This window comes from Schistocerca gregaria, chromosome 6 (assembly GCF_023897955.1).
Source record: "Schistocerca gregaria isolate iqSchGreg1 chromosome 6, iqSchGreg1.2, whole genome shotgun sequence".
NCBI classification, from domain to species: Eukaryota; Metazoa; Arthropoda; class Insecta; order Orthoptera; family Acrididae; genus Schistocerca; species Schistocerca gregaria.
In genome coordinates, this window is record NC_064925.1 from 244,937,994 (window position 1) to 244,963,011 (window position 25,018).

The 25,018-nt window shown below is 38.6% G+C and overlaps 1 protein-coding gene across 2 annotated transcripts in view; it reads left to right on the forward strand.

Annotated features, from left to right (window-relative positions):
- LOC126278126 (signal-induced proliferation-associated 1-like protein 2) overlaps window positions 1–25,018 on the forward strand; it is a 788,230-nt gene that overhangs the window by 750,651 nt on the left and 12,561 nt on the right. For both annotated transcript variants that reach the window (XM_049978014.1, XM_049978015.1), the window contains 5 exons: window positions 7,616–7,903; window positions 10,410–10,533; window positions 21,939–22,237; window positions 23,354–23,553; window positions 24,549–24,830. In XM_049978014.1, coding sequence (XP_049833971.1) covers window positions 7,616–7,903; window positions 10,410–10,533; window positions 21,939–22,237; window positions 23,354–23,553; window positions 24,549–24,830 — 1,193 coding nt within the window. The remainder of the gene's footprint in view (window positions 1–7,615; window positions 7,904–10,409; window positions 10,534–21,938; window positions 22,238–23,353; window positions 23,554–24,548; window positions 24,831–25,018) is intronic.

Below are 25,018 nucleotides of genomic sequence, written 5' to 3' on the forward strand. Positions count from 1 at the left end.
CTTCGGCTTCAGACTTCTTGGACCTCTTATAGGTAATGGTGTTGCTCACTTTTCATTTTCCTGAAATCATTCTATCTGCTTAAATATTTTCTGAATTATGGAGAATATTATGTTATACATATGCTTGGTTTTTCTTCTGTAAAGTGTTGGGTGGGTGTCATCTGCGAGATCAAGTGACATGAGCTATGGCTGGCTTACAAAAGTGTATAGCAAACTAGATTTCAATGCTTCGGAAAGTAACATGCGGTGTTTAATGGAATTTGAATTTATACCTTCGTAACACGAAAATATGTAGTGTACTTGTTGCTGCACATCAAAGATCTTTCCAAATCGTGTTGTTGTTGTTGTTGTTGTTGTTGTTGTTGTTGTTGTTTTTTCTTCCCCCACCCTGAGTTGAGTTTTATAAAATGCTGGGAAATTCTGTCAGTATATAAAACCATAAACATTCAAAGGATTGATAAGTTTTACAGGTATACACCCTGCCATCACATCCGCACTGATGGGTGGTCCCTCTTGAAATATAGCAAGGGTCTCACTGAGCCCTTTACAGACTGTAATTATCCTCCCAACCTTGTATGAAAACACATCTCTCCTGTCTTATCTTTCCAGTCTTCCACCACCTCACAAAGTCCCACCTTCTGGCCACAGAGGAGCATAACCCTCATAACTCAGTATGACCCAGGACTGGAGCAACTGAATTACATTCTCTGCCAGGATTTAGACTACCTCTTGTCATGCCCTGAAATTAGAAATGTTGTGCCCACTATCCTTCCCATCCCTCCCACAGTGGTATTCCACCATCCACTGAACCTACACAATATACTTGTCTGAATCTACACAACCCACGCTCCCAAACACCTCATGGCTCATATCCCTGTAATAGACATAGATGCAAGACCTGTCCCATAGATTCTTCCACCACCTACTCCAGTCTATTCACTAACATCACCTATCCCATCAAAGGCAGGGCTACCTGTGAAATCAGTCCCATGATCTAAAAGCTAACCTGCAACCACTGTGCTGCATTCAATGTGGACATGACAGCCAACAAGCTGGCTGTCCGCATGAATGGCCACAAAAAACTGTGGCCGAGAAACGACTTGATCACCCTGTTGCTGAGCACATCACCCAACATGACATCCTTTGTTTCAATGGCTGCTTCTCAGCCTGTGCTATATGGATCTTTCCCACCAACACTGGCTTCTCTGAATTGTACAGGCAGGAACTCTCGCTGCAATATATCCTATATTTCCATAACCCTCCTGACATCAAACTTCGTTAACCATTGTCCTCACCCATCTAGCCCTTTCCCTGTTCCCATTCCAGCACTACACAGCCCTCTATTCCACCAAGGCACCCAGTCATTTTACTGCTCTCCTTTTCTGCAACTCCCCCACCCCCTCCCCATCTCTCTCCCACCCTCCATCTAACCTCCCAACTGCACCTAGCTGCTCTACCGTGTCCTCATCTCGTCCCTGCATGCTCTGCAACAGGACATCACCATTGCCCACCCCCTACCCTGTTATCCCTCACCCTCCATGCCTGAGCCGCCTCCTTACCCCCACCCAGTTGTCACTCCCATTATGCACTGCTGATGCTGCTGCTCATAGTTTGGCTTCAGATGTCATAGACAGGCAGGCACAACAAAGAGATTGCTATACATTTGTTCTAAAGTAGTGTGTATCCATGTAAGTGCAACTCGCACACACGACTGTGTTTTCTACTTTAGGAGGAGGCCTTTGGTTGAAAGTTTAAATGTGTAGCAATCTTTTTGTCTCAACAACTCAAACTCCTCTGTATGGTGAATAGCAATCTACCCTTTTCGTAATAATGTCGTAAGATGATGGAGAACAGACACAGCATTGAGAAACTAAATAGAGTGAATTAAACCTCCTGGTTGTACTAAATAAAAATGATTCTAATACATGGATCTGAGGGCTTATTGAGCCTGGAGAGAGAGAACCTGGTGATGGTGTCTTGCTTTCTGATTAAAAGTTACATATCACATAAAGTTAAGGCAGTGTAAGAATTGTATTTCCCATATTCGATGAGCAGCAAATGGGTACACAAAATTTTACAAATCCAAAAACAGTTAGGGAAGAAATTAAGAAAATTATACTCCCAAAGAATAGTAAATTTCATACAGTGTACAACTCAGACGGAAATTATATTTGCTAAAAATTGAGAATTGTGCAGAGATGTGGAAAGTTATCTAGGCTCGATGAACAAAACTGTTACAGATCCAGTAAATATTGGTGAGAAAATTGAAGAGGATGATTCTATATGGACTTCTAGATGAGTGGGTTGCAGTTGTTACAGATTTGTGCAATTTGCCAGATAGTGATATTAAGTATGCTACAGTTAAAAGATGTCAATTTCTGGAAAGGACTAGATGTCATGAATATAGTGAAGATAAAGAAAGCTAACACTGGTAATGAAATGAACCATAAAATGTGACTCGTGGAACACTGTGCCAAAGGTTAGGAACAAATGAAAAAAAGGCACAGATACTAGATGTCACGAATGTAATGAAGATACCAGTAATGAAAGTTACTAAAAAATGTCACTTGTGGAACGATGTGACAAAGGTCATGGACAAGCAAAGAAAGGAGCAACATGAAAAGAAACATTTATTTGTTACAGTTGACACAGCCACCCAAAAGTTGACCTGAAAGGGGGGTGGGGGGGAGGAGGCAAAAGGAACAAGGTGGTGTTAGTACAAATTCTTACTGTGACATAGTTACATTGAATAGTGATAATGAGATAGTGGATTCCAAATGAAAAATACTTTTCAGCTTACAGTATATTGATAATTTTTACTTGTGGACCGTCTAACAGAAACTGAATAAAACACCATTTTAGTGCCATATGCATTTCGCCTTTATTTTCATTGCATTGAAACAAGCGTTCAGTTCATAATGCTGTGGAATGTGGGGGGAAAAACTGCAAATTGGCATTCCTAAGAAGAAGAACACCACCAAAAATGCAAGAGGAGCATAATATGTAAGAAATTGTCCACACAACCTGCCACTGATGATGCCTTGCAGAAAATAAAGGCGAAACGCGTATGGCACTAAAATAGTGTTTTATTCAGTTGCTGTCAGACGGTCCATAAGTAAAAATTATCAATATACCGTGATATTACACACAACTGAGGAAGGCAGGACTACAAAAGTTGAAGATGTCAATACTATTCAGCTGCTGATAAAAATAATTTAGCTGAAATCATAACCTTAGCTGATAGCAGAAAACAGAGGCCATGGGGAAATGTACAGCGAGGTTTAAGATAATTAAAAATGGTTTGGCTAAAGAATTTGTCACTAAAAATACTTTCATTGCCTTAGATTGACCTGAAATCCTGTCTGAGGCATCTCACTGAAAAAGATTGAAATATTAGTTTTGGTGGAGAAGGTTGCAAGATCCACTATGAATATGGAAGACTGGTCAGTGAAACTGAACAGAAAGGTTGTTTATATTCTATAAATACGAAATGATCTCCAGACAGCAGATCAATAAATGTATTCAGAAATAAGGGAGTATGTTAAAAGCTGAAGAAATTGACAGGAGCTACTTTATTTATGCAGTTTTTGTGACGTGACTGAATTGTCTTTGACACCATTCAAAAAGACAGTTTGTTCCAGTACATGTTTAATTTTCTCTGCTTTGATAGTGTGTGGAATTTTTCTCTCTCAATAAATATTAATATGTTTGATACAAACACTTTATTCTATGCTGAGTGTCTGGAAAATGAGAAGTTTGTGTTTGAGCAGAGCAGAAAGATAGGCAGACAGTATTCCTGGGCATAGTTAGTTTTCTGCCTGTGTTCATCACAGTGTGATGCTAGGCAGAAGTCATTTCTTTCCAACAGTATTTTGAACCATTTACTAGTATGTGCATCATATACCAAGTATAAAGGAGATGACCAACAATCTGATTTAGTGTGAGTGTGAATATGATTAAAACAGTTTCCATTTTCTCTGTATTTTGTCAATACTCATATGTGGAAGGAAATGGAAGGAAAAAAGTGCTTTTTATGTGTTAAAACATTTGTCTTAATTCTGTTTTAGTGTTATGGCTTATCTGTATAGCTATTTTTGTGGAAATTTGTAGGTCAATGCTGTATTTGAAAATTGTACAAAATCAGCCACAACTTCTATTCAGTGGTTTACTCTAGAACATAGGTGCCAGAATTAAAGATTCATAACTTCACTCTTGTTCATAAATTCCGAGCATTGACAGCTTATGGAATGGACAGGGATAAAACGTGCTTTGGGATACCGTAAAGAGAGAGACACGATCTTCAGTTATCAGACTATACTGCTAAATCCATTCAGCTAATGATTACAACGAACTGTTTTAAAAAAAGTATTCAAGATTGGAGACTTTCTCGGATACCTGCTAAATAGTTGCTCTCAGGTCAGAAAGAATGTGACGCTAATGATAATTATAGAATACTTTAATAGCCACATAATTCTTAATAGACATCTCATTTGTTCTTGGAAAGACATGCCAGCAAATTGTGCCATACTTTGCTTTACTGACCATATTTTGGAAACGATGGAAGTCTAGTTGGAATCGTATGCAGTCTACTGAAAGACTTAGGTAGATTACTAAATTCTCATAAGGAAATCAGACTGTTGTTGTTTACATGGAAGAGTAGGGATATAACAAAGTATTACTTAAGTAGGTGAAATCAGAGAAAGACATTAGTGATGCAGATGAAGTGCTAGTTTCTTCTTCAACAATAGAACTGAAAATACAATACCCCTGGAACAGCTTGTAGGTGTGATTTGCATTAAAATTCCACAATATAGTTAAAATAAGGTTTATATTTTCTCTGTTCATGTGTTCCATACACATTTCAATCAAAGTTTTACCTCAAAAGTTCTAACTCTTGTAGATTACTGTTATGGGTACAAAGTGTTACATGTCTACACAGAAATGTGACCTATTTCTAGAGTTTCTAACATTGCTTTATTTGTTTCAATTGTAATTTTCTAAACATTGTAAACACACTTCGCGCAAGTTGTTGATACTTTTCATACACGTGTTCTGCAGACAGCTTTCTCTTGTATTTGTCTGAGATGCTGTTTGTCTTGCTTCTTTAGCATCTTCCAATTTGGCACTTACTTTGCTTTTTGAGTTGTGTAATCCTCCAGCCTTTTCTTCATTTGATTGGCTTCCTTGCTCCTGTCCCATATTTGTTGGTTCCTGTTCATGAATTCATTTATCAGCTGAAGAATAGATGCCCACTACTTCTAAAGATTCTTTTTGATTATTTGATTGTAGAGATTGTAGACAATCTAAACATTTATTGCTGTCTTGTCTAGGACATTGTAAAAACATGCAATCAGATCTCTTCTGCAAGAAACATCAATTGAATATTCACGAATCACTTGATAATCATCACACTTTGTGGCATCACACTTTGTGGCATCACACTTTGTGGCATCACACTTTGTGGCATCACACTTTGTGGCATCACACTTTGTGGCATCACACTTTGTGGCATCACACTTTGTGGCATCACACTTTGTGGCATCACACTTTGTGGCATCACACTTTGTGGCATCACACTTTGTGGCATCACACAAGATAAGTTTTTTTTTCTTTAATTCTTTGCTCATAACTACTTCAGGGTGTAGTGTGTTGAGAACAGACACATTCTTATTCTTTCTCTGTATGTTGTCTGGGTCCACTACAAATTATCAATCTGTTTCAAGGTGGTAGTGGAATGTAAGTCAGAATTGTTGTTCTTCATGCAGTTGGGGATATCTTCCCACTAACAAAAGATTTATTCTATTGAACTTGTTTGGTGAGCTCAAGTGAAGCGAAGAAGTTGTCTGTTGCATTTCTTCCTTGCTTTGTGGCTTCATGAGACAAAAAACAATCTCACCCAACAGCACGTTGATTGGTCTTCCTATGTGCCATGGTGTGGGAAGGAATTGCAAAGGTACTTGTATGCCAAGTCTCTTTGCAGCTATATAAATCGTGATTGTTTTTATCAGTTGTTTGGTTTAAACTGGGTAAACCTGCCCTTTGCTTTGCTCTGGAATAATTACCCATCATTTCTAATATTTTCACCAGGGCAGTAAGAGCACAAACAAGTTTTGCTTAACTTGTCCAAATTTAAGAAATGAGAGGTAAACTTATCAGCAGGGATGCATTAATCTGGGGAGGTGTCTGATAAGTTCACAGAATCTGTATCTTGTTATTTTATCCATGATAAAATTAGGCCCCCAACAAGAAGAAGAAATCATCCAAGGCAACACTTTTAGCAGAACAAAGATCTCTAGCATAAATCATACCAATCATTGGCTTAAATTCTTGTTTGTTTGGGTAGTGGACACTCCTGTTTCTTTCAGGACATTTCTTCCAGATGACAGCATGTTAACGACTTTGTTCTGTACCTTCTCTAGCTTCCGCCTTCGTTGTTGTGCAAGTTGCCTCATGAGACTGTTGTGGGGAGAAATGAGATAGAATCTTTACTTTGGTCTCTGTCTTCATCAGTTATCTCTAGAAGAAAGTTGCCATCTGAGTCCAATAAATCGCTTTCTGATTCGATATAGAGTTCTCCAGAATATGCAAAACATCTTCATTAAGAAGACTATGCTGATGCTACACAATTGAAAATACCTGTTACAGGGAAAGAAGAAAAAGCACTAGTGATTGCAAGTAGCAGTAGCAACACATGACATACAAATGAAAAGTTAAGTGACAATCTCCAATGTGGAAAGCTTTCTGACATTGCCTATGTCATCGAGGCAGCAGTGTTAACCAAACCAAAATGTAATGCAGGTACCTTTGTAATTATGAGAACAGCAATATTCTAAAAAAAAAGTTGTCTTGAGTCTGTGCACTGTTGTCAAAAATAGGAGAAATGAGTAAACTCACAAAGTTTGGTGGAAAGACATTAAAACCTCAAATTTGTTATTGTGGAAATAATAGGTGAAAAGTGTCTTGACTTCTTTCACCATTCTAGTGTTTAGCATTGGATTGCCACAAGCATCTGTGCAAGGTTATCAATAATTTGACGTTTATAAAGGCCTTCCCCCTTATTGTATTTATTATGTCATCATATGATACAGCTGTACCTGCTAGAGTAGTTTATATGGGCCTACTGTATGTGACAGTAATATAACAATATCGCATGCATAAAAGTGCTATTAGGCAATTTGTACAACAGTCTGAATAGGAGGAGGGGAAACCAACATGCAGAAACCTAGCAGCATTTTTAAAAACAAAACTTGAGTTAAATATTAGAGGTTAGTTAAGTCTCTTAGAACTACTGTGTGTGGACAATTGTTTTAAATGATATATTTGACGAGCGATCATACATGAAGGTGGAAACAGTTCTGTAGATGGCACACCTTATCCTTGCAAAAAAGGCTTGCTTTTGTGTTTGTGCTGTTGCTGTTGAATGTTTGTGCACTCTCTTGACTTGTGCATGTTGTTTGTGGTAAGACTATGTGTAATTTGAAAGTTTTGTAGGTAAGAATTTGCATTTTGTGACTTGGAACATGCCTTAAAATTTCTAAATGAGAAATTGAAGAATGTGAAAGAATCAGTTTTCGAAGGTGGTTCATTTGTGAGTACAGTTATATCCTTTCCACAGGGTACTTTGACAAGTTCATCATCAGGACACTCGGGTGATGACAGATGGTACGAAGTTCCGGAGCCGGAAAATGTTGGCACACCTTTGTTAGATGCACAAGTGCCAAATGGGGGTAACTCTCCCCCACCACCTCCACTGCCAGCACGATTGGGATCGGGTGGTAACAGTGCCTTCCAGCAAGTTAAGCAGCGAGGGAATCATTCACATTCTCATTCCCATTCACACTCCCATGCACCCTTTTCTCTACCACACACTTTGGACTGCTTGACTGTGCGTTCACCACAGAAGGTAAGTAAATACAAAAATGAAACTGTAAGGTATTTAAAATTTAAATTAAATAATACTTCACAGATAGGTAAACATTAAGGTAACACTGGCAAATTTTATGATGAAATAATGAGAAGCACTTTTGAAACAATTAATGAAAGACAAGTGTCGTTGCTGTAACACGTATAAAAAAATTTCCTTGTTTGTATATCTCTGAGGTTCAATCATAAAATTCTGCAAGTTCATATTTGCTTTGTGTAGTTTCGTTGGCCAGTTATGATTTTTAAGAATGGTTAATACTGGTATCATCCTTTTACAAGGCTTCATACCTGTACTCGAATTAAAGGTGATGACAGGAAAAGCCTCAAGTCTTGTTTCAAATGTAATTAATTATTGGTGAAGGAAATTTACTTCCTTCCTCAGATTATTCTTCCACCATCTATTGTGTCCTTCAAAAGTAGCAATAGCATTTCCATTATGAGACATTTTAACAGAAACTATGTTGGTAATCTGGTGCTACATAAAAAAAATAACTTAAATTACTGATGTTAGTCAAAAGTAGCAGCTTATATTACTAAGAACTCTCATGGTACTTTAAACAATGAAAAGTTGGAATATCAACAATGTTATCAGGATCAATTGCTATTCACCATAAAGATGACATTGAATTGCAGGCAGGCACAACAAAAAGATTGCTACACACACACACACACACACACACACACACACACACACACACACACACACACACACACTCACTCACTCACTATACCCTGACAGAATAATAGGTTAGCAGTCACGTAACAGCTGCTTTCTTTGGCTGAAAGCCCAATTGTAGCAGACTTTTCGCGTTGTGCTTTTCTGTGTCTCAAGTGTATCATCTTCATAGTGAGTAGTAATCTATCCTGTTCATGATATTGTTCATAATATATAACAAGTTTTGGAATCTGAATGATATTCAGTAAAAAGTTTCAACTTGCTCATTCACCTTAGTAGCAGTATATGAATAGCTTACCCAAGTGTGTTCTGTACAAGAGGTCTGATATAAAAGCATTGAGGTTGATGCTGCAAATTTGTTTTCTTGCCAAACACATTAAGTTAGTTGAAAATTAGAGGACTCATTTAAGTCCACAAACATCTGCATTTGTGCTCTCTGTTTCTCAAAATGGTTTTGTGTGCCATTTGCTATAGGACTGCACAGGAGTGTGCACCCTCCTTATGTTCTGGCAGAGTGCAAGAAAATGGCTGTGGCAAACTGCTTATCCACTGCCACCAATGTGGTCAGTTTTGATGAAGTCGTCATAGCATGACACAGCTGGAAATGAGAGAGAGAGAGAGAGAGAGAGAGAGAGAGAGAGAGATTGTACTAATGTATGACAATTAGTACTTCCTTAATTATGCAAGGAGTCTAGATTATTTTTTTCTGTCATTGTGGTGTAGAAAATAAAGCAGTCTTAAATCTGAAGTTAAGTTTGAACACCGTAGTGATTTGTGTAAAAAGTTCTTGGTTTCCTTGGTGCATCAAATTAGAATAAAATTCCAAGCTTTTGACGAATGCCTCCATCCTCTGTCATGCCTTCCTCTGACCTTTGAACTCTCTACCCAGCCAGCTGTGAAGAGACCTAGAGTTTCAAGTAGACTCCACATCATGTTCCGTCATGGCATTTTCACATTTAACAGATCATTTTCAGGAGTGTAAAAAAATGATAAATGATTGAGTGTGTATGGATTAACATGTATTGCTCTTAAAATATGAGTGTGCCTGTGCATGGGGGATAAGGAACACTATTAGGTCCTTTTGAGATATCAAAGTAAAATTGTTATATACTAATTATCAATCTATCACTGAGTAAAATTCAGAATATTTAGTGTGGGGGAAAAGTTAAATATGACCCCATAATAATTTTTCTTTGAGACACACAACTGCATCAAAACCTAAGCCCCCCTCCTCCACACACACCTCCTAATTATTCCATTGTATCAAGGTTTGTACAATATGATTGTGCACCATGATGGCCAGGCTTTAAGGTTCAAACAGTAGACATCATTAAACCCCTGTTGTGATTCTGGAATATTCCACTGACAGTTATTTGTTGAAGGAATGAATGAAAGAATGAGTTTAAGGTGAGCTGCAATGTAACTCAGTCCTGCAGTTATCACAGGTTAATTCTAAAATTAGTAAGCTGGATAAACTAATTAGGGTGTGTTTTAAACTAACTGTTATTCCCTTCATGTGTTTTTCGTGACTTTATGGTGTTAATTTCATACATACTGTCATTTTGTCTATTGTCTCTTTTGTCTCTTAATAATAGTCAAACAAAAATTGACAGAATTTGTGCCATAGGCACATTATGAAGTGTTTACAGAACAAAAAGTACAAATCTCCTGAACAAATAATTATTCTCTTCCATACAGATTGCTTTTACATTGAACATGGTCATAAAATATAAAATTTCTAGCTGTGTTGATGTCTTGCTTTTGAATACTCCTGTTAACTTAAAATCAAGTTTTGGCTTTATTGTGACAGGTAGAAGTAATGACTTGCAGTCTTCCACCTGCCCTGCCTCTTCTCACGGGAGTTCCTAGTGACGGACATTCCACGGATACTAGCTCTGCTGCCAGCGAACGATTATTTGGGGCTCCAAGTGAAGGTTTGTTTTGCCTGTTCTGATTATTTTTTTTCATCACAAGAAATCACTTCCAAGGGCTGTCTGACAGTTTTGTAACATAAAGGCAAAAAAAAAAAAACTTTAATTTTCAGTGGGCCTTGATTTTAATTATGCACTGCCAGTTTTCTGAGGGTGTCAGAATTTTAAAGATGTTTGTACTTCCTACCTTGTTAATAATAAAGTGTCAACAAAAAGCATTTGCTATACCACTGGAAATGCAAGGAAGCCCACTTAGCAGTTATGTAGAATAGGCGTTACATGAACAAATAGCCTTAATAGCATTGAAAGCAGTGGCGGCTCTTCAGTATACATTTTGGGTGTTAACAAATGTTCAGATTCAGATAAATCTGAGTGTCTGAAATTAATAGCATCTGCTGTGTAACAGTTGCGCTTATCAACAAGTTTATATGATTACAGCCACTGCCAATAATAATAATAATAATAATAATAATAATAATAATAATAATAGATGCATAACTTGTCTGATGAAAGAAAGATTTGTCTTTGTGGAATTTTGTTGTTTTATACATAATTAAGTACAGTTTAGGGCAATAACGAATTAATGTGAGGTTTTGCAACTCACTGTTTAGAATTTTTGTGCAAGCAGGAGTTAATGTGGTTTTCCATTGTTTCAGACAAATGTAAAATATCCTTAACAGAAGTATTAGTATCCTTCACAGAAGTATTAGTTCCAGGCTGAAAATCGAATATTCTTAGGCTGCACCCACACAATAACCTGTGCTAAATGTACGCTTTCTTGTTAAATGTTCGCTTGTAGTCACACTTATTTGATTTTGTCACTCTCTAAATCTGCTCTTGGAAGCCCTAGTTGGTCTGCAGCTAACTTTTCCTGGTAATTTTCTTTTCTGTTCCCAGTATGAGATTTTCACTCTGCAGCAAAGTGTGTCCTGATATGAAATTTCACAGCATATAAAAGCTGTGTGCCAGACCGAGACTCGAACTTAGGACCCTTGCCTTTCGCTGGCAAGTGCCCTACCTACTAAGCATGATTCACGACCCATTTTTTACAGATTTACTTTTCAGTTAGCATTCAAAATAGATTCAGCATAGTTCATGTTTACGCTACGTATGAAAGCCGATCACTGCACAGCAGACTCCTAACACAAGCTGCTGTTTATGGAAATGATTATGCTCTAGTAGTAATGTCTACTAACATGGTCTCTTGACTAGAATACAAATGAGGTACTGTGATCCATAAGGGCATAAAGCGCACTGCCGCCTACCCCACATTTAAGTAAATCCCAGAGAAACCAGTGATACAGCGTTTCATGAATTTTCAAATATAGAATATGGGTCTACAGCACGTATAAACCTGACTCGCCACAAGATCAATAGATTTCAGAAGCATGAATAAATCTACTATCTCTCAATAGACAGTGACGAGCTTGAGGTCCTCATGATTCTCAGCACCTCAAATGGATTACTATATGATAAAATTTGTAACTTAATATACTGTAATTCATTCAGAAACCCACAAAATAGGTTTACAATCAGTAACTTATACTAATGTCCTACCTAATTTTGCTTTGTTGTTGTTGTTGTTGTTGTTGTTGTGGTGGTGGTGGTGGTGGTGGTGGTGGTGGTGGTGGTGGTCTTCAGTCCAGAGACCGGTTTGATGCAGCTCTCCATGCTACTCTATCCTGTGCAAGCTTCATCATCTCCCAGTACCTAATGCAACCTACAATCCTTCTGAATCTGTTTAGTGTCTCCCTCTACGATTTTTACCTTCCACGCTGCCCTCCATTACTGAATTCCTCCTGCAGCGGATTTACGGCTTCACATCAAATCCCACTTCGCACAATCATGAGCCAACTGTTGGGAGGCTACTTCCCTGTCTTTGTGCAATTAAGGTGACACCCCAGGCCTGTGGCGTTCTTCCTTTCGCCTCTCCCAAAAGGACCCGACCACACTGTGTCATCTCTGCATCGGCCATACCAGGCTGACCCATGGTTTTCTTTTGTGAGATGAGCCACCCCCACTTTGCGGTTGTGGAGCCTTCCAGTCAGTAGCCCGCATTTTGGTAGAATGCGTTTTTCTTTTGGCTCTGTGTGCTGAGTACAGACTCCCACGCACTTTACCTTCGATGTTGGCTGACAATTCCTGGATGGTCGACCTGGTTCTCGGTTTCCTCTGGGAAAGTGGTTTTTATTATCAGTTTTAAGGTTTTTAATCTCTCTCTGGTGTTGGGGCGGGGCAGTGAGTGTTTGGGGTATCTTCCATTGTAAGCCATGTTTGGAGATTCCCAACTCCCCTCCCTGGCTGAGATCCTCTTTTCTTCCCCTTTTACTCTGTTTTTATCATTTTTAGGATTGGTTAGTCTCCTTTTCCCATATGTACTTCCCCATTGTAGCGGTTGCACCTTTTAAGTCGCAGGTAGTCTTGCCTTGGCTGCTTCAGAGGTGGGATATTTCCTGCCTCTAGCATAGTGCTGGGTTTGCTCTCTTGCCGACTTACCTCATTTTGTTTCTACCATTGACAACATGACTGCCCTTTTACATTTTTTAGCCTTTTCCCTTTTATCGTTCTGACTTTCCTGAGATGTCACACTATTGGAATTGACCACATTTGAAACAAGGGCTGATGACCTTGCTGTTTGGTCCCTTCAACCCCAACCAACCAACCAATCAATACTAAATTGGTGAGCCATTGATGTGCTGGCCATTGTGGCCGAGCGGTTCTAGGCGCTACAGTCTGGATCCGTGCGACCGCTACGGTCGCAGGTTTGAATCCTGCCTTGGGCATGGATGTGTGTGATGTCGTTAGGTTAGTTAGCTTTAAGTAGTTCTAAGTTCTAGGGGACTGTTGACCTCAGAAGTTAAGTCCCATAGTGCTCAAAACCATTTGAACTATTTGATACCTTGATGAATCAGAATATACCCTACCAACCGATCCCCTTTTCTAGTCAAGTTGTGCCACAAGTTTCTCTTCTCTCCAATTCTATTCAATACCTCCTCATTAGTTACGTGATCTACCCATTTAATCTTCAGCATTCTTCTGTAACACCACATTTCAAAAGCTTCTATTCTCTTCTTGTCCAAACTATTTGTCATCCACGTTTCACTTCCATACGTGGCTACGCTCCATACAAATACTTTCAGAAAAGGCTTCCTGATGTTTAAATCTATACTCAGTGTTAACAAATTTCTCTTCCTCAGAAACGCTTTCCTTGCCATTGCCAGTCGACATTTTATATCCTCTCTACTTCAACCATCATCAATTATTTTGCTCCCCAAATAGCAAAACTCATTCACTATTTTAAGCCTCACGTTTCATAATCTAATTCCCTCAGCATCACCTGATTTAATTCAACTACATTCCATTATCCTCATTTTGCTTCTGTTGCTCGTCTTATATCCTCCTTTCAAGACACTGTCCATCCCGTTCAGCTGCTCTCCAGGTCCTTTGCTGTCTCTGACAGAATTACTATGCCATTGGCTAACCTCAAAATTTTTATTACTTCTCCATGGATTTTAATTCGTCCTCTGAACTTTTCTTTTGTTTCCTTTACTGCTTGCTCAATATACAGATTGGATAACATAGGGGATAGGCAACAATCCTGTCTCTCACCCTTCCCAACCATTGCTTCCCTTTCATGTCCGTCGACTCTTTATAACTGCCGTCTGGTTTCCTTACAAATTGTAAATAGCCTTTCGCTCCCTGTATTTTACCCCTGCCACCTTCAGAATTTGAAAGAGAGTATTCCAGTCAAAATTGTCAATAGCTTTCTCTAAGTCTATAATTGCTAGAAACGTAGGTTTGCCTTTACTTAATCTATTTTCTAAGACAAGTCGTAGGGTCAGTGTTGCATCATGTGTTCCAACATTTCTACGGAATCCAAACTGATTTTCCCCGAGGTCGGCTTCTACCAGTTTTTCCATTTGTCTGTAAAGAGTTCGTGTTAGTATTTTGCAGCCACGGCTTATTAACTCATAGTTCAGTAATTTTCATGTCTGTCAACTCCTGCTGTCTTTGGGATTGGAATTATTATATTCTTCTTGAAGTCTGACGGTATTTCGCCTGTCTCATACATCTTGCTCACTAGATGGTAAAGTTTTGTTAGGCCTGGTTCTCCCAAGGCTGTCATTAGCTCTAATGGGATATTGTCTACTCCCGGGCCCTTGTTTCGACTCATGTCTTTCAGTGCTCTGTCAAACTCTTCACGCAATATCGTATTCCCCATTTCATCTTCGTCTACATCTACATCCTCTTCCATTTCCATAATATTGTCCTCAAATACATTGCCCTTGTATAGACCCTCTATATACTCTTTCCCCCTTTCTGCTTTCCCTTCTTTGCTTAGAACTGGGTTCCATCTCAGCTCTTGATGTTCATACAAGAGGTTCTCTTATATGCAAAGGTCTCTTTAATTTTCCTGTAGGCAGTATCTGTCTTACCCTAGCGAGATAAGCCTCTACATCCTTACATTTGTCCTCTAGCCATGCCTGCTTAGCCATTTTGCACTTCCTGTCGATCTCATTTTTAAGACGTTTGTATCCTTTTTGCCTGCTTCATTTACTGCATTTTTATATTTTCTCCTTTCATCAATTAAATTCAATATTTCTTCTGTTACCCAAGGATTTCTAGCAGCCCTCGTCTTCTTACCTACTTGATCCTCTGCTGCCTTCACTATTTCATTCCTCAAAGCTACCCATTCTTCTTCTACTGTATTTCTTTCCCCCATTCCTGTCAATTGTACCCTTATGCTCTCCTTGAAACTCTGTACAACCTCTGGTTCTTTCATCTTATCCAGATCCCATGTCCTTAAATTGCCACCTTTTTGCAGTTTCTCCAGTTTTAATCTACAGGTCATAACCAAGAGATTGTGGTCAGAGTCCACATCTGCCCCTGGAAATGTCTTACAATTTAAAACCTGGTTCCTAAATCTCTGTCTTACCATTATGTTATCTATTTGAAACCTGTCAGTATCTCCAGGGTTCTTCCATGTAGACAACCTTCTTTCATGATTCTTAAACTAAGTGTTAGCTATGATTAAGTTATGCTCTGTGCAAAATTCTATCAGGCAGCTTCCTCTTTCATTCCTTACTCCCAGTCCATAATCATCTACTACGTTTCCTTCTCTCCCTTTTCCTACTACCGAATTCCAGTCACCCATGACTATTAAATTTTCATCTCCCTTCACTATCTGAATAATTTCTTTTATTTGATCATACATTTCTTCAATTTCTTCGTCATCTGCAGAGCTAGTTGGCATATGAACTTGTACTACTGTAGTAGGTGTGGGCTTCGTATCTATCTTGGCCACCATAATGCGTTCACTATGCTGTTTGTAGTAGCTTACCCGCATTCCATTTTTATTCATTATTAAACCTACTCCTGCATTACCCTTATTTGATTTTGTATTTATAAACCTGTATTCATCTGACCAAAAGTCTTGTTCCTCCTGCCACTGAACTTCACTAATTCCCACTATATCAAACTTTAATCTATCCATTTCCCTTTTTAAATTTTCTAACCTACCTGCTCGATTAAGGGATCTGACATTCCACACACTTTTACTACATAGTGAGTGAACTAGACCTGAGTAGTGTGCTATCTAACAGGATTTCTGACAAGGAAATGGGGAGAATATTCTACCACAGTGTGCTACCATCTGGTGGCACTGATGTAAACTTTTAGCTGAATAGTAAGGGCTACCTGTGCACATCATGAACCATACGCATTTTTATCAAATCCGTATATATTTGGCCTGTAAGACAATTACGTCAGGTGAGTTGGGCATGAACAAAACCTCTTCAAATATGTACAACTGAAGGTATGCTCACGACCCAGTTGCCAAGTTTCACGAAGTCTAGAGGAGCAGTAGCGTGGTAGATTATGTGCCATATCAGTCATATGTTACGTTCAACAGCATTCAAAGATAATAATCAAGAAATCCACAAGGTGTCTGTTGTTTTGCACACCAGATGGAATAGTTTTGTCACGGCTGGCTGCCCTAAGGCTGTCAGCATTTCTGATGGTATGTCGTCTGTTCCTGGAGCCTTGTTTCGTCTCAGGTCTTTCAGTACTCTGTCAAATTCTTCTCAAAGTGTCATATCTCCCATCTCATCTTCATCTATGTCCTTTTCAATTTCAATGATATTACCTTAAAATTCATCTCCTTTGTGCAGAATCTCTATATACCCCTTCAGCATTTCAGTTTGCCTTCTTTGCTTAGGACTGGTTTCCCATCTGAAAGGTCTTGATGTTCATACAGCTGCTTCTCTCTTCTCCAAAGGCCTCTTTAATTTTCCTGTACATGGCAACTATCTATCTGATACTGAAATATGCCTCCAGTAATTTTTTTTGTCAGTTAAATTCAATATCCCCTGTGTTATCCAAGGATTTCCACCAGGAATTGTCTTTTTACCTATTTGAATGTTCTAGCCTTCACTATTTCAACTCTTAAGCTACCCATTTGTCTTTCACTGTATACCTTTCCTATGTTCTAGTTAAACATTAGCTAATGATCCCCCTGAAACTCTCAACAATCTCTGGTCTTTACAAACTATCCAGGTCCCACCTCCCTAATTTCCTACCTTTTTGCAATTTCTCCAGTTTTAATCTACAGTTCATAATCAATAAATTATGGTCAGAGTCCACATCTGCCTCTGGAAATATCTTACAGTTTAAAATCTGGTTCTGACTTGTCTGTCTTACCATTGTCTAGTCATTCTGAAACCTTGCAATGTCTCCAGGACTCTCCACTGTATACAATCTTCTTTTACGGTTCTTAAACTGTTAGCAGTGATTAAGTTACACTCTGTGCAAAATTCTACAAGGCAGTTTCCTCTTTCATTACTTTCTCTCTGTCCATATTCACCTACTATTTTTCCTTGCCTTCCCTTTTCCTACTATTGAATTCCAGTATCCCGTCACACTTAAATTTTTGTCTCCATGAACTAGATCAATAATTTCTTTTATGTCGTCATACATTTTCTCAATCGCTTCTTCATCTACAGACCAATGTGATGTATAAACTTGTGCTATAGTGGTAGCTGTCGGCTTTGTGTGTGTCTTGGCTATGATAATGCATTAATTATGCTGTTCTTAGGGCTGAACTATGAGTTTAATAAGTCATAGTTGCAAAATACTAACATGAATTCATTACAGAAGAATCGAAAAACTGGTAGAAGTGGATCTTAGGAGAAGATCAGTTTGGATTCTGGAGAAATGTAGGAACACGCGAGTCGATACTGACCCTATGACTTGTCTTAGAAGATTGTTTAAGACAAGTCACACACACATTTATAGCATTTGTAGACTTAGAGAAACCTTCTGACAATGTTGACTGGAATACTCTCTTTCAAATTCTGAATGTAACAGAGGTAAAATATAGGGAGTGAAGCACTTTTTACATCTTCTGCAGAAACTAGACAGTAGTTACAAGAGTTGAGTGGCATGAAAGAGGGGCAGTGGTTGGAAAGGCTGTGAGACAGGGTTGTTGCCTACCTCTGATACAAGCAGTAAAGGAAACCAAAGAAAAATTTGAAATAGGAATTAAAGTTCAGGAAGAAGAAATAAATAACATGGCAGTTTGCTGATGACATTAGGAAATGAGACACTTGAAGTAGTACATGTCTTTTGCTATTTGGGCAGCAAAATGACTGGTGATGGATGAAGTAGAGGGGATATAGAATGTAGACTGGGAATGGCAAGAAAACCATTTCTATAGAAGAGAAATCTTTTAACATCAAGTATAGATTTAAATGTTAGGAAGTTTCTTCTGAAAGTATTTGTCTGGAGTGAAGCCATGTATGGAAGTGAAACATGGATGATAAATAGTTTGGACAAGAAGAGAATATAAGCTTTCGAAATGTTGTGCTAAAAGAAGAATGCTGAAAATTAGATGAGTTGATTGCATAACTAATGAAGAAGTGTTTAATAGAGTTGGGAGATGAAAAATTTGTGGCAGACTTGACTAAAAGAAGGGATCTGTTGATAGGAGCCATTCTGAGACATCAAAGAATCACCAATTTAGTATTGGAGGGGGGGGGGGGGGGGGGTAAAAATCATAGTAGTTACCCAGAGATGATGAGGCTCACACAGGATAGAGAGGCGTGGAGAGCTGCGTCAAACCAGTCTTAGAACGGACGACGACGACAACATGCCGTTCATAGTAGTTTAACCACTTTGATTTCCTTATTCATTATTAAATCCACTCCTGCATTGCCCCTGTTTGACTTTGTACTCTGAAGAGCCAGAAAAACTGGTACACCTGCCTAATATCATGTAGCTGAGCACACAGAAGTGCCACAACACGACATGGCATGGACTCAAGTAATGTCTCAAGTAGTGCTGGAGGTAACTGACACCATGAATCCTGCAGGGCTGTCCATAAATTCATGAGACTACAAGGGGGTGGAGATCTCTTCTGAACTGCACGTTGCACGGCATCCCAGATATGCTCAATAATGTTCATTTCTGGGGAGTTTGGTGGCCAGTGGAAGTACTTAAATTCAGAAGAGCATTCCTGGAGCCACTTGGTAGCAATTCTGGCTTTATGGGGTGTCACACTGTCCTGCTGGAATTACCCAAGTCCGTTGGACTGCACAATGGACATGAGTGGATGCAGGTGATCAGACAGGATGCTTACATACCTGTCAGATTCATATCTAGACGTATCAGGTGTCCCATATCACTTAAAATGCACATGTCCCACACCATTACAGAGCCTCCAGAAGCTTCAACAGTCCCCTGCTGACATGCAGGGTCCCCATACCCGTACATATCCATCTATGCGATACAATTTGAAACGAGACTTGTCCGACCAGGCAACATGTTTCCAGTCATCAACAGTACAATGTCAGTGTTGATGGGCCCAGCGAGGCATAAAGCTTTGTGTCATACAGTCATCAAGGGTAAACGATTAAGCCTTTGGCTCTGAAAGCCCATATCGATCATGTTTTATTGAATGGCTCGCACACTGGCACTTGTTGATGGCCCAGCACTGAAATCTGCAGCAATTTGTGGAAGGGGAACTTCTGTCCTGAAAAATTCTCTTCAGTCGTCATTGGTACTATTCTTGCAGTCTTTCCAGCCGCAGCGATGTCGGAGATTTGATGTATTACTGGATTCCTGATATTCACGGTACACTTGTGAAAGAGTCATAGGGGGAAAATCCCCAATTCATCACTACCTTGGAGATGCTGTGTCCCATTGCTCATGCACCGACTATAACACCACATTCAAACTCGCTTAAATATTGATAACCTGGCATCGTAGCAGCGGTAGCCAATCTAACAACTGCCTCACACACTTGTCATCTTATATAGATGTTGCTGACTGCAGCGCTGTTTTCTGCCTGTTCTCATATCCCTGTATTTGAATACACACACACATTACAGTTTCTTTGGCGCCTCAGTCTTATTATAACCCTATATTCACCTAACCATATTCCATAAGACCAGTCCCAAAACTGAAGCCATTCTAACTCAATTTAGCTTCCAACATTACTGCTTATATAAGTTCCAAAGGTCACTTTGCACATTGTTTAAAATGAACATAACATAATTTACAATTAACACTGGACAGGTTTTCGTAGAACTGGTTATGAATTTTAGCTTTAGTAATCTTTACACTGTCTCTCAGGCATCTTGTGGCAGTTCCCTAATGAGGGTTGCCTACCAGAGCAAGTGGTGCCAATCACCTTGATTCTTATGTGATATGGGTAATTGCTTATGAACATATATTCTGGCATTAATGACATTTAAAGCCGATTCATCTGGATGCATGTAAATACTTGGGATTGAAGGAGGAAGATTTGAAAACTGGAAATTGTATTAGTGTCTCAAAAGTTAAATGTTCATCTGTCCTCACTCCACCAATCACCAGTATATTGCAACATCTTTGATATTCAGAAACAAGCTTTCTCAGAGTGTGTGCACAAAATTTTGATGATGGAAAATCTTCTCATGTTTTAGTGGTTAGTGTTGCTATATCTGTAGATCATGGGGTCCCAGGTTCAGCTCCTGATTGGGTTGGAAATTTTCTTTGCTTGGGGACTAGGTGCTTGTTTTGTCCTAAGCCACCAAAGTGGCATTGAATAGGAAGACTTGCATCAGGTGTCTGAACAACTTCACACAGTTTCCCTCGGGCAGTAATGCCGAATGATTGTTTCATGTTTTCCCTTCTATATTTTCAGCTCTGTCTGTCAAGTCTGAAGTTTTATTATATGGATTTTTTTCATCTTGTGAGAGCAGAAATCTGTGTGATATTCTCTACACACTGAGAGTGCCCCCGCATTGTAGAACACCACCTTTCAATCACAGCTTTGACAAAAGTTTTTGATTGTGAGAAATTCTTTCATTAGTGATTCGTCTTGCTTTTCATATTTGTGTGATCACCACCAATTGTTTCCCATTGTTGCTATTTCTAAAAGTGTTTTCATAAAGATTCAAAGTCATAAAAAATGGGGAATGCGTAGGTACATTACACTGTTGAAACTATAAAACTGAAGGATTTGATCAAATCATTATATGAATTATGAAATATAATTTCCTCGTAAGACCAACAAGCCATAGAAAACTATTCTAAGGGGAGGGAAAATGAAAATAAAATGGGGACAATTATTGTGAAATTTAGTTTTTCTCACTTTGTGAGCAGAACTGTTTATTCACCAACATATGGACATTGAAGTGTCTTGATAAACTCTAGGTTCTAGAAATCAAAATCTATGTTTAAATTGTTTAACATTTTCTTCTACAGTTCTTTGAGAGTGAATTGTGATTTCTTCATCTCAAGATACGTATTTACAATGAGTCTGGTTTGTGTACAGAAGATTTGTCAGATAGTGCTGTACTTACAATAATTTTTACGCCAATAAAAAAATAACAGAAAAATTGTACTTATATGTACAGCTGTATATGATTAGTGGGATACATAACAAGTTGTGTTAAACTTAAGTTGTCAGTTAATCCTGTATTCATTCATCCAATTTGTAGCAGTATTTTCACTGCCAGTGCCTTCTATAGCTTTCTTCTCAGTGTATACTTATCATCAGAATTAACTTCTTCCTTCTTAATTTGTAATTAATTTTCATTACCCTATATTGAGGAGCCTAGGCGTACTGTTTGAGACAGTGTGAGGGGTGCATCTTTTCTTGTTTTGTGTTGTATGTTGACTAAAATTATTTTACACAAATAAGTCCTGTCAGATACACACAAGATAATTTATGCTTCAGTGACGAATGCCTCATATGTTTCCATTCATTTTTATCACAATGTTGACTTTGTGTTGGAGCTGTGTAATTGATCATTTCAAAAATATCACTAGTGGAGTGATTATTAACATTAAATGAATTGATCTATCATACATTGTCATGTAAAGTCTCCACCTTTGTTTTCATGACTGGTTATGAATTTTGGCAGATGACCTGTCCGGTGGTGGCAGCGATGGAGTTTCACCTCGTCTTCGTCGCACTCCTCGGCGCCAGCAACAGTCTCAGCAAACCAATGCCAGCAGTGGAAGCAGTCGAAACCTCAGTCCTCGTCCAGCAAATGCAACTGGGAACCACCCAGGCCCTGGAGAGGCACGGCTCAGGCCTGGAGTAACACCAAGGTCTCGGACAGACAGAGAGCACCGTGCTAGTTCTGGTCTTACCTCAAGTTCTTTGCAAGAAGAACTAATGAGGCTAATTAATCCAGACTATGAAGATAATCCTGAAAAGGTATAATCAGTTTATCTACCTCAAGTGTGCAATTGATGATGATGATGATGATGATGATGATGATGATGATGATGTCTGTGTCATAGGATTTTACTTGCTGCCAGAGCTGTGTAGGTCCACCACACTGATACCTAATATTGTTGCAAACTCACCAGAATGAAGTTACTTTTAATAACTCAATAATCCTTATTTTGGTGGTGAAATCCATGGCTGTTAGCTCCACAGATGAAGGTGGCCAAAATCAGTGGGTTGAAAGATGTTGATTTAAAAATGTACAACCCTTCATACCCCAATTTGGCGGTGCTCAGTCTTGCACAGCAATGAAAATTTTGAATTTTCTTTTACATTCTCTGTAACTCGTATCAGTATATTGCAATGCATTAAATTGGTGCAGATGTTTGTTGGTAATTCCTGTATTCATTTCAGATTGGCCTGTACTATATATGATGAAGGTAAACGGAATTGTTAAAGATAAACATCAGTGTTTAAATTTACAAACAGTGACTTATAATACTGTTTATGGTTTTTCAGTATAATTTGTCTTTGCTGCGTATTGCTTTCCATCCTAAAATTTCCACATCAAGTAGTATAACAGGTGTTTTCTTGCTAAAAGTAAACATATGGCATTTCGAGAAATAATATTTTTGTTTTTAAATTAGCCACTGCATATTGCAATGAATACTTATTTTGTATCACTTGTTAAAAATGATTGCAGAAAATATCACTGGTACAAGAGTGGTATCTATTTTCTGGCTCCCTAGAGGAGTAAATTTAAGGTCAAATTTGACAGAAATGCAAATTTGAAAGCATGCAAATTTGAAAACACACTGAAGTTTTTGAAATTTATAAAAAAATTCGTACAGCTCAATACATGGAAAAGTAGGCTAGTGTTAGCTTTTCACATGTAATTTTGCATTCCTTAGGTAATTGTATTTTTTAAATTATAAAAATGAGAGATTTGAATATAATTTCGAAGTTTTGTCTCTCAACAAGTCTCAAATTGTTCCTTTTTTGGCCCCCAAGTAATTAGACGCTCCATTCAAAAATACTTTTTATTTCATACTGTGGTTTGTATTTTATGTTTCCTGTGCATTCATACTGCTTGTTGATGACCAGGAGAAGCTTTGTGTAAACAAAGCTGAGCCAGAATGTGAACGGGAGCGAGAGAGAGATCGTGACCACAGTCGTGACCGAGAACGTGAACGTGAAGTAATACTTACCACGGCAAGACCAGCTACAGTTATCTCAAATGCTAGTACGGCGTCAAGTCCAGCACCGACTGACAACAAGATCATTCCCCGTGATAGAGATGACAGGTATGCCCTGAGACAGACAAAAAGAATAGTAATAAAAAAAAGTTTGTTTGTTAGACGAGTCTAACACAATAATAATAATAATAATAATAATAATAATAATAATAATAATATTTTGCAGTTAGATGATAAATATATGGTTCTCAATTAGTTTCTCTCATTGGAGAGCTAGTATTGCAATCTCTTAACTGTTTTTATTTTGACATGTGAAATCTAAATTTGTAGCTAGTGAAACAAAAACTAGTGCTGGTTTGCCACACACTGTTGGTGGACAGTGATTGTTGTGGGAACCAACAGCACAGTCTTGAAATATGGCACCTTTGGTTATTGTATTTTTCTTCCATAGTTTTATTTAGTGAATGTTAAAGATGGTGAAACATTTGTCTGTGAATTACCTGAAACACATCAGAGACATCAAATAAACTCAGCCCCATTCTAATGCCCCCCCCCCTCTCTCTCTCTCTCTCTCTCTCTCTCTCTCTCTCTCTCTCTCTCTCTCTCTCTCTCTCTCTCTCTCTCTGCACCAGTACTTCTGCTTCAGGCTGCACAATATCCTTATGTTGCTATCTATTTCAACTCACGTCTTCAGTTTGCTCATTGAATGACCTACTGGCATCTTACGTAGTTACATGTTGTTCTGAAGGTAGCTGAAGCAATTTTACCATTGAACACATGCTGTACTGCTGGAAACTGGGGATTCCATGGGCGTTTTAGAGGACGTGAGAAGCATGTGAAAAACTCAAAATTTTCATGCAGTGTTCATTGTTTTTCTAAGCTGCACATTAGGTGACAACAATATGTGAGAAACTGGCGAATGATATGTCTCTGATGCATTTTTTACTTTGTTTCCTCTTTGAAGCCACAAATTGTTGTAAAGAGTGCTTTGGCACATTAATGAAAGTGAGAAGGTGAAATTCTTTTTTAATGTAATGTAATTAAAATGTATGTTGATTTTTCTCATGCTACTGTGTATGCCTTAATAGCTGTCATTATTGTAGCATTCCAGCGTATCGACGACAGATAACTGTCGGAGGAACAGTCGGCACTGGTAGTGGATCAAAAACGGAGCCCCTGTCGCTGCCATTGCCAGATGCCCGTCAGATGGACTGGCCGAGTCTAGTAGATACAGCAACAAGGGCCATGCTGCATTTGCCACCTTCAGAAGGTGGTGTAGGAGTAGGGGTTGGTGCCGGTGCAGAACTACAAGCAGCCCGCAATGGTGAGAGCCTTGGGCATTGGGTGGATGATGTAGCTGAAAGACTTGGCCTAGACAGTGTGAGGTTTGTATTCAAAAAGATATTACAGCTTCTTAGTATTGTAAATAAACAATAGACAATTAATGTATTGACAAATAAACAACTAATTGATATAGATTGATTAAATAAGTTTGTGATTGACAAATGCCAGTGCTGGTGGGGCAGTGGCACAAAATGCTGTGTGCCAAGAGCGATAACAAATTTTTAGTATG